We start from the raw sequence: 14,036 nt of genomic DNA, 5'->3' as shown, positions 1-14,036 counted from the left end.
AAGAAGAAGGAGGAGGAGGAGGAGGGGAAAGAAAGAGAGGAGCAGCAAAGCATCGTCTTTTTGGTTGGAACAATTTTATTCGGAATTGTTTGAAAAGAGGAAATATGATGAATGAGCATCATCCTTCTCCTTCTTCTTCTCCTTCTTCACCATCTTTACCATCATCTGCTTTGAACACATTGAATGTTGGGAGTCTGCCTCATTTTGAGCATTTTAGTAAAAGTGTTTCTGTACCTATTAAACAAGAAGAATACAAACAGATTCCTCTATCATCAGCTTCTTCTTCTTCTTCTTCCTTATCCTTCTTCTTGTCTCCATCAGTTCTCCTTTCATTCGAAATAATTTTCATTGAAGCCAACTTCTTCTATTGTCATCATCTTCTATTTTTTCTGTCGCCTCACCGATGTCAGAGGCAATACAAATCGTGTAATTGCTCTTCTGCTGTCTCTTCAACACCAATAAACACGTGTATTGTTTGCTTTATGTGCTCGTTTAGTGCTCGTTTTTGGATGGCATCGACGGAGACGTGTTTAATTTGTGAGGAATAATTTGATACAAACAGTGGCACATCTTCATCAAAAGAACAGAGAATTCAAATGGCTGAAGGCAGAACAGAAGAGCAGTAGCTGGCTGTTGCGCTGATCGAGGCAAATGGAAGCGAAGTTTGTGTGCCTTCTTTGTTGGCCTGGGAAATAATTAAAAGAGGAACTGTCTTACTCTTCCTCAACGATGACTGAAAATTCGTACGTTTTGGAAGGAATTGGGGCACTCATTTTGTGCGAGCCATGAATAACGATGTGTTTGAGGTGAATTCTGTTGAGCTGCTGGATGAAGATGTGTGAGCAGAGGGCGAAAGAGAAATTGGAGCCATTGAGAGTTTTGGAGATGGCGCTGATGAATAACAGGGAAAAAAAATCAGCATTCATTGAGTTTTGTGAGCCATGCGATTGATGAGATGCTCGACATCGAGGAAGAAGAAGAAGATGATGATGATGAGAAGGAAGGCTGTTGGAGGGAAAGAAGCCATTTGGTTTGTTCGTTGGACGAAGGGCAGCTTCAATTTCAGCAAGGCCAAGTCATTGTTTGGTATCTATGAGCTTGGCGGAGAAGATGAGCCGCTTTCGGCATTGGTTGTAGCAAAAAGGAAGCATCTCTTTATTAAACGAAAAAAGAAGATTTGATTGTGAAGATAAAATAATGAATGAAAGAAAAGGATTAAAGTGGAAAAATATTTAGTTATTGAAACATAAGAAAAAATGTTTCGAGTATATTGCGCAACAAATTTGATGTCGATTTGAGAAATTCCTATTCTGAAATTGTAAATGTTTTTCTTTTATGAGGTTAGCAGTAATCAATTACAAATTAATCCTTTTGATCATTTATACATTTCTTCAATAATTTTTTTCTCAACAAATTCATTATGAACATTCATCCAATATACACATTATCAAGAATGGTAAAAGCTCTTTTTGAAGAAACAAAAAGAATTGGTTAAATAATGAAGAGGAACTCCTAATTAACTTTTTTTAACAAATCTCAAAGATGCACAAGAGACAACTGAAAGAATAAGAAGAGAGCTGAACGGTTTGAAAAATTATCACTTAACATAGATTTTTTTGATTGATATTTTGTTGGAAGAATTATTATTCGTCTGCTTCCTTGAACCGTTTCATCAATTGATTGAAGACTTAGCCATTGTTTTCAATTCCGCTTAGAAACATACTTAAACGATACTTTTACAAGCTCTAGCCAAATGCTCATCGTTGAAAAGATTGGTAGATTGCGGATTCGATGTGACTTAAATGAAAATAAATCACGCCAAACAAACTTTGAAAAAAAACCTCAACAAAGTTGAAAAGCCTCTCGAATCAGTTATTCCTTTAAAAAAAAAAGGTTCGAACATATTAACTCTTTTTAATAATTATCATTAAGCTCATTTTTTGTTATTCATTAAAGGATTAAGTGAAATAGAATGGAAGAAAAGGAATGATTGGATGATAAATCATACAACAGAATTATCTTCAATAGTTTCAATTCGCAGGAAAAAGAAAAAAGCGACTGAAGAAGAAGAATTTTAAGATGAAAATGCTTGGAATGATCTCATGATTATAAACACAGAAGACCGTAATCTTCCTCCAAAACAACCACAGAATGAAAAAGTGATTTCTTCCATCAATAAGAAATGTGAAATCACTTTTCTTGCAAAAATTGCCAACAAATCAAAAAGAGCCCCTCAAAGTGAATGTTCAGAGGAAATCGAACTCTCGGATGGCTGGAGGAGGTTTGATTATAAGAAAAAATTGGGTTTTTCAACAAAAAAACTTAAAAGGAATTCAACTCACGAAAGTGATAAATCTTAAAAAAATTCATCTAATTCCCTTCTTTCTTTGATTTCATTTTCTTCGGATCATGAATGTGCAATCGATTTCCAAAGCAATGGAGATGCAAATGTTATGACATATTCGGTAGTGTTCCAATCTCCTCCGCTTTTTCCGAAAGATTTATTTTCATAAAACTTTTCAATAAATTCTTTCAACACCAAAACACCCGTTTATTCGAGCCGAGAGGCTATATCAAGTGAATTGAAAGAACAAAATTCAAATGAATCAAACAACATCCATCTGCAAGAAACTGACTATGAATAAGAAACAACAAGTGTGTTCAACAATTGCTATAAGAAATATCAACAATTTCTGTTTGATGGATCCAACTTCGATCAAGAAATATTAACCAGAAAAACACTTTTATATTCCTCCATATCTTTCCCAACTGACTTCAACAAATCAATTATTTCATCAAAAGATAACATCAATCGCTCATTATCCTCAATGGAATTGCTTGAAAATGCAGAATTTGAAGAATTCATCATCAGAAGAGAAAATCAAATCCATGGAAACAACAGCGACCACCACCACATTTTTGGACTTCCAAATTTAGGCAACACCTGTTTCATAGCTTCAATATTTCAATGTGTCGCATCTTCCATTCAGTATAACCCACTTCAATATCATGAAAACAAAAGGGATGATTTATCATCTTCGTTGGCGAGAATATGTTTTAATCCAAATGGTCAAGACTCGATTCCTGATCAGTGGAATCATGAAACAATTGATAAATGGGATCAACACTGCAATTATGGTCATCGTGAACAACAAAATGCAGTTGATGCATTTCAAAAATTCGAAAATTTATTGGTTTTCAATAGATTATGTGACGAAAACCATTTTAAACCAAAAATATCTCAATTCACTCAGTGTTTAAAATGCAATCATATCAGTGAAGTCCAAGAAAATTGATCTTCAACATTCTTCATCAACGGTGGATCAATCTTGAATGGCTTGAAAAGAGAGCTTGCTAGAGAGAACTTGTCAGAAAACAATTTGTTCCAATGTCCTATTTGTAATTCTTTATGTCCATCAAGTCGTTGGGCCAAATTTACTCTGTTTCCAAAAGTTTTGGCATTATCCCTCATTTGCACTCATCCAACAATGGCAGTTCCTCCAGAATTTGTTATATTCAAATACAATTCGGAAAAAGACAAACTCAACTTTTTTATGGAAAACAGTTATTTGGATAATATGATGCATAACTCTGATCGGGATGTTGTGACGGAATATGTTCTTGTGAGACAAGTTTTGTATAAAAAAATATGAATGAACTCAGGTCATTATATAGCAATAGTTCGGAAAAATACCAATGGTCAAAAGAATTGGATAATTTGCAACGATTCTTCTGTTGTTCATATTTCATACGAAAACTTAAGCAATAATTGGCTCATCGTTGAGAAAAATGGATATATACCAGCCTTAACATTCTTAGCGAAAGAAAATGATGACCATTTTTGCATTTTTATTTGGAAGGGAGGAACTAACAAGCGTGACACCCAGAAGAAGAAAAGTTCGTCAATATCTTTTGTTGAATTAAAAGTTGCAATTCAGAGAGCAAAATATGGTTTTTCATTTTCATTTCAATCAACTTTGAAACCGCTTTATTATTTTTCTAAATCACATCGCAATCCATTTCCAATATTCTCACCGAATGAAAAACGCACGATATTTGCTCCAAAAACCATACTGTGGGAAAGCTTCACAAAGGAAACAAGTATCAATATTTCATTATCACATTTTTACAACTTGACTAAGCAATTTCAGAAAGCCAAACGAAGAACAGATCTTTGCGGGCTATGCAGAAAATTGGAACAGTTGGAAAAGAAAAATGCTGCGTTGACAGAAGGAAAATGTTTGGACATAAATCAGTCAAAAACTTTGTATTTACTAAAACATCACAAAAAAATGGCTGAATGGCAGAGAGTACATTTTCGAAATACAGTTCAAATACTAACGGACAATGAGGTCACATGCCTGTTTGATTTTAAATAAAAGCGAAAGCTTCCGATTCGAAGAAATCAACTGCAGCAAGAATTTTATGATTTCAAGCAGATTTCTCATATTTCAGTTATCACTCTTCAAATGAACCGATCTGGCCTGAATAAAAAAACGTTTAACTTTCTTTCGAATTGTCTGAGCAACGATTATCGCTATGTCACTGAATGCATTGAATCTGTATTGACAAGATTTTATTTCAGTAAGGCAACATCATTCAAATTCTTTTGCGATACTGGATCGCACAATAGAAATCGGTTAGTGTTGCATTTCATTTTATCAAACGAAACAAAGTTATTCAAAAATTAACGTTGTGAGCTCAACTTCTTTTTTGAGCATCATAGAAAGAATTTGTGTGACAGTGAGTTTGGCGTGTATGTTAATGCAATAAACAACAACATATCTTCAGAAACAATAACAACATTGCAAGATCTTCTGTTATTCTTTAACGATATTATAAAAACAAGGAAATCATTTTCATTTATTAATAATGAAAAAACTTCAAATTGGTTTCATTCGAACTCGTATTCATCCACTTGCGCAAATTGTAAATTTCATCAAAGATTTTTTGAGGAATATCAACCTTCAGAAAAAATATATTGGTCAGCTTTGAATGTCCAAAGAATGAAGGATTTTTTGTATATCGAACGCAGTGGAACTTTGATCAGCGGATAAGCAGTAGGATTCGTACCTTAGCGCTCTCTTGTTCCTCTGGATGTGACTGAATCGAAGCATGCACTTTAACAAGAAAGAAAAACTTTTCTTTCAAAGTTAACTGATGGCAACACTCTATTTGTTTCACAACAATTTCAGAATATTATTTATCAATGAGTTGCCCTTTTTTGGAGATGTGACTTTTTCAATGCATTTTAATAATAACTTTGAATGTTCATCAACATAAGCAATTGCAATTGTACATGCCTTGCTGGAATTCTGTTTAAGTGATGTTCAATGCAACTTCGTTCATTTGATTAAATAATCCAGAATTATTTTTTTCAGACTTGGATAAGAGGCGCTATTTCTAAGGGATGCAAAAAATGTTATCCAACATTTGCTGAGGATGAGTAAGAATTTTGGGGAAATAACTGTTCCATCAAATATTTAATTAAATATGTGCATCGACAAAGTTTCTCATAGAAAAAAGGAAAACACGAAGCATCAGTTTTCTTGTAATTAAAGAAAAAAGAGATGAATTGCTTTTGGTTGAATTTCTATTCAATGTTATCCTTTCTTTTTGTGAAAAATGCAATGTTCAATTTATTTAAATAATGAAGATGTTAAAAAATTAATACAACACAACAACGTTTGATGATGAAGTGCACTAGTTATTTTTGCTTAAAAAATGTTAAAAAACCATTTTTTGAGATGAATGAACAATTAAAAAAATTTTATTCTCGCAAATCCTGTTGTTCAAGACTCTTTCTATACCTTGAACAAATGTTCAAGATTAACTGAACTTTCACCTCCTTGTATTTTTCCATTGACTTTCGCAGATGTTTAAGATGTTTTGAGTCAAAATTTATAATGAAAGTGACCAGCTTCTCCGCAATGCAACAAATACACTTATCAATGAATTTCTTATTGTGTTGTGACCGATCCCAACTTTCCAAACACTAAGTTGCGCATATATCTCATTGTGCAGAATAACCGAAGATGAAATCAGAAAACATTAACCGAATATACTCATTGTCCTCCCTCTCTAAATAATTGAAATCTTCTTTTCCCCCGCACTGATCGTCTCCCCTTCGCTCAAATGCTTCCCGCCCAGCAAAGTGATTGTCGAGTTCAGCTGCACCATGCTCGCTCATGATACAGACACCAACGTCTTGCAATGGCGCAGAGTAACTTATCATTTTCTTATCGCTTTTGTCATCTTCATATATCCCAGTCGATTGTTCACTTTCCTCTTCGCTTAGTCACAACGACTTTTCCGTTCGCGTTTTCATATAAACTTTTCTGTTTTGCATTTGCTTCTCTTTATCATCTCCATGTTTTACAGAGCACACATAATACGAAACAGTTTTCTGAAAAAATTGATATGATACAAAACAAAAATTTGTGAAAGCACACCTCAAAATTCAAATGTTCCATCTCTTTTTTTTGACAGAAATCTCGCAACAAAGACTCTTGCGTTTTTATTTAGACAAAAATCAACAACTCTATTATTCTCTTGTGAATTAATGAATTTATTCATCAGCTTTGAAGATCATCCATTCTGTTTAGAAAAAATGAAGATGAGATAAAATAAACATCAAACAACAATAGAAATAATTCAAGAAATTTTAATCAAATTGAAAGATATATTATCACTTCTATTTTTCAGAACAAACAATACATAAATGCAAAGAATAAGATTTTCATCGAAAGAAATAGAACATCCAAATTTCAAAAACCTTTTTCAATCAAATATTTGAGATAAGCTTTATTTCTACGATTTGTTTTATGAGAACGTCTTTCCCAGAGAAATTGATCCGTTGATAATTAATGAAAGTCTTTTTTATATTGCAAGATGTTATCCATGAATAAACAAATTGATCCTTAAAAAAAAAGACACAAATAGTGTCCATTCAATGTTTTTTCAAAAACAATAACTCTGCACACTTTTTCAAACTGAAAAAAAAAAGTCACGGTTTAGAAGTTCTTAAAGAATTCGAATGAATTTCGTTTCCTGTTCGTTTGAATGTGTTCACATGTGCAATGTTATCCATCTGTCTTGTGGCTGTAGATATTCTTTTCATTGGCCGTGCTTATTTCTTTTTGAAAAACATTCATAATTTGGAAATGATGAAACACGTATTTATTCCAAACCACTTTTAAATAAGTTGAAATATAAGTCGATTCAACTTAAATTGATATTTACAAGGTTTTCATTTCGATTGTGCTATGGCGAAATATGGATGAAACTTTTTTGTTAACAAATATTATAATGGTGTTGTTTTGGTTAATTCAAAATGTTGTTGGCTCAATAAAAATACGTTAAATGAAGTTCCTGTTATATTATTCGAGAATTAAAAAGGAGATAAATAAAAATGAGCAGTCTATTAAAACTTTTAATTTGATGAGACTATTTTAATGATCCCATAAAAAATCACACACATGTCCAGAGTGGTCATCCAATCGTTCTTCTCCAGGAGCTTCACCACTGTCTCCTGAGAATCCATCTTGAAGTGCATTCCCAGCACTTCCTCGTTTAGCGCCCTGCAGTCCAAGATCTTTCTCCACTTTCCGTTTTTCTTTATCACCATGAATATCGGGTTGAACCTCTTCACCTCCGACTCTAGAGTGGGCTTCACCACTCAGTCCTTCAATTCCTCCTCCAAGAGGGATAAATAATTGTTCGTCATCTCCGTTGTTCCACGAAATTCTTGTCTGAGTTTTCTCTCCTCGAGTGAGATTGGGGACTGGGGACTTTTCCATCGAGCTCCTATACCACGGCTCACTAGTTTGTCTCCCACAATCTTCTTCCACTCGCTCAGCCTGTTCACTAGTCTCCCAGGCAAAGGCTCCCTCAGTGGTCCACTTGCTACACTCCTCTTCACTTCTGGCGACTTGTGGCCATTTCGGATCCCTCTTTCTCCTCCCTTCGCGTGCGTATCTGCAATAGCTATCTTCGAACTCACCTCCAGGGCGCTCCCAATTGGGTACTCGATAACAGTCCCAGAAACTCTCCAGACTCCATTTTCTTCCTCCTTCTCGGATTTCTGCTCGTTCTTCTGTTTTGTCTTGCGGGGATATGCGGAGTCTCCTTCTGTGATCTCTTCTAATATTCCAAGCTCGTTGTGTCTCGAGATTTCTTGTTTTATCATCTTCTCGCTGCAAAGCGCGGCTCTCTCTTCTCTCTCTGTCTCGCGACATAGCGCGACTCCCTTCCCCCTCACTTCTTCTAAGTCCATTAGCTCGTTCCAAAAGATGTTCCTGTTGCTGTCCCTCCTTGAGATCTTGGGGGAGCTGGAGGTGATGGTCCAGTGATATGGACTGGCCTCCCAACTGACGCTGGGGTATACAGTGGTGAAGCTTTAGTTGACTTCCTCCTTTCTCTGAAATTCGTGAAGCTCCTTCCGTATCCCCTTCTCTGTTGCAGTCTGTATACAAACCCCTGAGTGCTTCTTCCCGAACTGTATCTTCTTGGGATCCCGCCTCTGGCTGTTGTGGGTCCGAAACCTGTTGTGGAGTCGGGAGATGCACCGTATCCTGCTGCATCTCCCTCTGCTTGAAAAAAGCTAGTGCTCTCTACTAGTTTTCTCAGGTTCTCTGGGACATTTCTGGACGTTCCTCTTTCAAGGAAACCATTTCGCGCTCTCCCGGTTCGACTTGGATGTAACCTTCAGTTGATTTATTCTGCTGATACAGTCAGCTATCAGGGCGAACGCTCAGAAAAGCCCTCTCAGATACTCCTTCTGTTTTTCTTCGAAGCACGTCTTCCTTAATTCTTTTGCTGTGATGGCTGCAATCGCCTTGGCAGCTTCAAACCCCGATTTAATGGCGGGTTGGAGCAATACAATGATTCGTACAGCTTCTGGCGAATCTCTTCTCCCCTTCGCTGTCATAGCTGTCCAGTCCTGCGCATATTAGCTTGCATCCATGTGTACTGTGATAAACTCCTTTTCACTTTCCTGGATGAATGTATTTAAGATATCATCATTTATCCTAATTGATCCAGCCTTACAAAAATCCATGAACTTCTTCAGCTCACCTGCCTGTCTCCGGAGTATCTACTATTCATCCTGGAAAATTCATATTAAATTTTGTGATCTTCATTCTTCTTCCAGTTCTTCTGTTCCTTCAAAATCACTATCGCTGTCCTTTTCATCATCCAATCTCTTCGTTTGATTAAGTGCACGGCGGACCCTCAACGGCCGTCTGTGTTTCTTCTTCATGACCATCTCTGAAAAATTTGTTTCGAACTCCGATTCGCTTGATCTCGGCCGAGATCTTTTCCTTCGTAGCTCTCTCTCTTCCTTTTTCATTGGTAACATCCCTATGGCTACTGAACTACTCGGACACGTTTGGCTTCCAGCAATTTCTTCGATCATATTTTCCACTCTTGAAAGCCTATGTGCAAAATCAATTCCTTTATCCTCGCTGTCGCTGTTCACAAATCAAACTGAATCTTGTGTCATTTCTACTGCTGACAATGATGTTCAAGAAAATGTGAGTATTAGCGAAGTTTGATCTTAAACCACCCATTATTAACATATAATACTCATTATCGAAGAGCAAATCTGCTCCTTGCATTCGTTGATTCGCTCTATTGCGAATTTAATCAAATAACAAATAAGATATCAAATTACATCAATGTTTCAATACAGAACAAACCATGTGAATAACTCTATTCTGACATTTTGTTTTTTGCAACAAACAGGAAAAAAATTTTGTTGTGAGGTTTTTAAATTCTTCCTGTTTTCATCAATGCTGAGCATTGTCTGGCTTTTTTTTTGTTTATTTCCTAAATGCTTACATATAATATTTTGAATGATGTTGTTTAATAAAACATATCAATAATTTTGCTTCCACAGTATAATAAAAAAATAATTTTTTGAAAAATTATGTATATTTCACAATATTATGAGTTTTTTCAATGGGAAAGACTTTTTATAAATGGATCATAATGTATGCCTAATTAATTTTTTTTTTTTTTTGAAAAAACAGTGATTTGAAATAAAAAATAAAAACGAATCTTTTTTCTTTCGTTGATTTTTTCTCTGCAATAAAAGGCATCGAATGATTAATCTCATTAATGGGAGATTAATTGTTATTATTGGAATGTACTGCACGCTTCTGCAAAGGAAGAATAAGTTCATAAACAGCCGTGTCTGGAGAAAAACAAAGCTATCGAATTTCAATTGCTTTCATTCCAAATATTCCACCAGGACTGCATCATCTTTTTTTGACCATGGGCTTCACAGCGGTTCACTCGCCTGAACGGCAATGATATTTCTTCATCCTTCAATAGCTGCTGATATTTGAACTTAACTTCACTTCCGTCTACCGCTTCATCTCCTATGCCTCGTTGAAGAAAAGCAGCTTTGACAGCTTTTCTCCGAATACCTTTGGAAGAGATAAAGGATATTTTTACTGATATTCTAATGACCACTCCAGCTGATCTCCAGCTTCTTGCTCTTCTTTAAGGAGAAGCTACTGTAGCTCTGAAGATAGTAGAATGAGTGATGTGATTGATGTTAATTGCGTTTGTGGAGTTTTGGAGGTTTCTTGTTGGTGATGTGTTGAATCTTATTTCTGGATGAGTTCATCATTAAAATTTCTGCGGAGGAACGAAGAAAATTCAGACATATGATGGGGAAGCATCATTCGTTTTTTTCTTCATCTTTTTTTCTCGACTCATATCAATCTTCTTCATCGATGTTCGTTTACAGAATCAGCAAAGCCGAGTAAACAAATGAAAAGGAATCAGACTTTGAATGGCTAACAACTTCGACTTCATCTCTTCTATCCATTTTGCAATAAATGCTTTTCAATCATCCACTTCAACAAAAACATTCTTTCCCAAATCCTTTTCACAACTCGTTTTAAAGCGTAAATCGCAGCAGAGGAAGAGCAGACTGCTGTTAATTCGCCATTTAATTTTGCAAAGAAAGTTCAGAATGAGGTGTTTCGCTCTGAATCGGGATCGTAAAAGACACACCGTAATTTAGTGATTCATTGAGCTGCCATGGATGCTATTCTCTTTTAAAGTTGCGAGATGTGGCAGATTCAATGCATTAGTGGTTTTTTGAGTAACATGCAGTAGTTCGAATTGAAAAACCTTGAAAACCCGAGCGGATGTCGATATTAGCTATTTGAACTATTGGACTTCTGATTTATTACGTAGACGATGCCAAACGATTGCAAATTTCTGAAGATTTGTTTCAGTCACGAAGTTGAGTGGGAAAAGATTCATATTCACAACGACAAAAGAACAGTTAAGAGTGATCTTCTTCTGTCTTTTGGTAACAAGATTGCATTAATGAATCTAATAGCTGATACAAGAAGACAAAATAGAAATATCATCAAAAGTGGTTGAGGAAGACAAAGAAGAAGAAGAATTAATCGCCGATGAATGAGTTGCTTCCAACGAGAAGCCGCAGTATTCCCAGCTCTTCGTCTCATCTATCTCATTCCGTGCAAACTTTCAAAGTAATCAAGCAGTTTCTTCTCCCTAGCCATAGGAAGCGCATGAACAGTGAGGATGCTCTTCATAGCTTAATTCTTTCTCTGCGCCCTCTCGTTTAATAATTTGTCAAATAGTTTGTTCTACTCATCCGACAATGCCAGAAGCAACATTCAATTGTCAAGTTCGTCAAAAAAAGATAATAAGCTCGCAAACAAGCAGTTTTTAATATCGCCAAACTTCTTGCTCTCATCATCACACGGTGTAAAAATAGAGAGTTAAATAAGCGTTTTTGTTGCTTTGCTGAAAGTGTTCAAATCAAGTGGAATATTATTTCCGATCAATTGAAGAGAAGATGTTTCAGGTGATGCGTTTGATGAAGTAAAGGAAGCTCACATTGGAAGAAGCTCAGCATTGTCTGAGAAAGAATCAGGATTGAGAAAGAAGAGGCAAAGCCGATGCAATAAGAATTCTCACTTTTTCATAACGAAGAACATTGATGAAAACGCGAAGGGCAAAATGCGAAATTCAATGATGAACAGTGGGTTTTGCTATGAAAGCGTGAGAAGTCTGAGAATGCGCCATAGAGAAGCAAAGGAATCAAAAACAGCTAGAATGAACTGCTTGAGGTATGAAACTGCAGAGGAGAAGAAAGAGGAAGACAGCCAATGCTTTAGAGGTGTTAATGAAATCTGGTCGAATGAACGAAGAGAACTGAAGAAATGCAGAGGAAGAAGATACTGCAGTTACAGAGAGCTTTTTTCCAGAAAATGACATAACTGCTGGGCAGAAGGCGGAGGTGAATTGGGAAATCATGATCAGCTGATTGATGCCATACAGAATCAAAAGTGGAAATGTTTCTTTATGAAGACGTGATTTTAACTCCATGAATGAGCAAAAAAAGAATCATGTGAAGGAGCAAGAAAGCTATGTTGAAGTGAATATTAACAAGATGTGAGGCTATTGGTGTTATCGTTAGCAGTGATAAAGACAGAAGAGGATTAAAATGCAAGTGCTTCGAAATGCGTAAGCGGAGCAAGAGAGTTGACTGAAGATAAAGTTGTTGGAAAGAGTTATGTAATGGAGTTGATCTATCGAGCGTCAAAAGATGATTGAAGAACGATGTAGTGGCTCCTTCTTACGAGTTCAGAAAATTTGTTCACTCTTTTTGTTTTATGTCGAAGAGATAGAGAGAGGGGTTGTGGGACAAGTCGGTGGAGTGTGTGTTGAGGAGGCTGAAGTGAGAAAGTGAACGCAACTGCCTTTCTGTGAAGAGTAGCCCGACAATCAGAAGAAGAGATTCATAAGATTGCATTGCATCAGCATTGAAGAAGCACTGCAAATAGGTAAAGAGGTGGACAGAAATAGCAAAGCAGCAGCGCCTGAATGACCAGCATGAGCGAAATATTTCATACGATTTTTCGGAACATGAGGAAGTTGGGAGTGTGCTGCTCGCTGCCTTCTAAAAGTAGGAGGAGGAGCCTTTGACAGAGAAGAATGAACCTGAATACAAACTTATTCCATATGCTGCACTGGTATGGAAGAACGCTTTCTGCAGATTGTCGATGTCCTTTATGCTTTTGTCGATGATGGTAATTGGAATGGAGTTCTCTGTTCCTTTTTCTCGATCTCTTTCAAGGTCTCAGTCTCTTTCAACTCTTTCATAGATCACTCTTTCTCTTTTTCTTCCCATCAAACAATTAATGAAATCGTCTTTTTCGTTGTTCATCGGATTCATGTCGTCGCTCGGAATGCAGTATTTACAGAGTACCAATTCTGTCTCAGAAATGTCCCACAGAAGCAAGGCAACTGAATTGTGTGCAGAAGAGTGCAGGGTCAGAGGTGGAAGTTGAACAGACAACGACTATGATAGCTGGACAGAAGAAGAAGTTTAATGAAAACTGAAAGAAGTTGATGGTTAAAATGCGTTAAATGAAATTTGAGACGAGAATGAATCGGATTAAAAAAGCTCGATGACAAAAACAGAAAAAAAGTTAATTCCTTCTTCTTTACTCGATTTTCTGTTTGAAATGAGTGAAGGAGAATGCAAAAGAGAAATGTGAAAAAGATAGCAATTGTGTAAGTATGAAACTTGTTACATCAGAAGAAAGTGACGATAGCAAATGCTAAGGAAAACAATGAAAATGAATATGGAGAGAAAATGAGAAAGGAAACAAAAGGGGAAAAAGCGGTGGGTGCAATATAATCTGAATAAAACAAAAATCGACAAGCAACATTGAGGAAGATGTGCTTGTTGGATTGTGGAGAGATGAATGGGCTATTTTAGCTTGATACAAAAGTTTCAGCTTAAGTATCGTTGTTATTCTTGTTCGCATTCATCAATTTATAATTAATCTAATTCTTCAATAAAAGTGCATTGGCATCGATATTTGCAATAAAAACATTCATTCAATTCTTTCTCTTTTGTTTGAGATCACGATCAATTGGTCATCGCAACGATCGGGTCAATGTTGCAATAGTCGCTGTTCTCTACATTCCCTTTTCTTTCGTTGTCGAACGAAGAAGCATGATTGCCCTGTGTGATG

General features: G+C 36.1%; 1 protein-coding gene across 1 annotated transcript; it reads right to left on the bottom strand.

The window, feature by feature from the left end:
- Positions 1–7,451: 7,451 nt before the first annotated feature.
- On the bottom strand, positions 7,452–8,582 carry MONOS_12825 (uncharacterized protein; the record flags this gene model as incomplete). Its single annotated transcript, XM_067865474.1, has 1 exon — positions 7,452–8,582. The coding sequence occupies one exon, from the start codon at positions 8,580–8,582 to the stop codon at positions 7,452–7,454; it is 1,131 nt and encodes a 376-aa protein (XP_067736241.1).
- Positions 8,583–14,036: the final 5,454 nt, after the last annotated feature.

This window comes from Monocercomonoides exilis (genome assembly GCF_001643675.1).
Source record: "Monocercomonoides exilis strain PA203 chromosome Unknown scaffold1-2713096, whole genome shotgun sequence".
NCBI lineage: Eukaryota > Preaxostyla > Oxymonadida > Polymastigidae > Monocercomonoides > Monocercomonoides exilis.
Note: the sequence above shows the minus strand (reverse complement) of the source record. Positions and strands in the feature narration are given on the sequence as shown.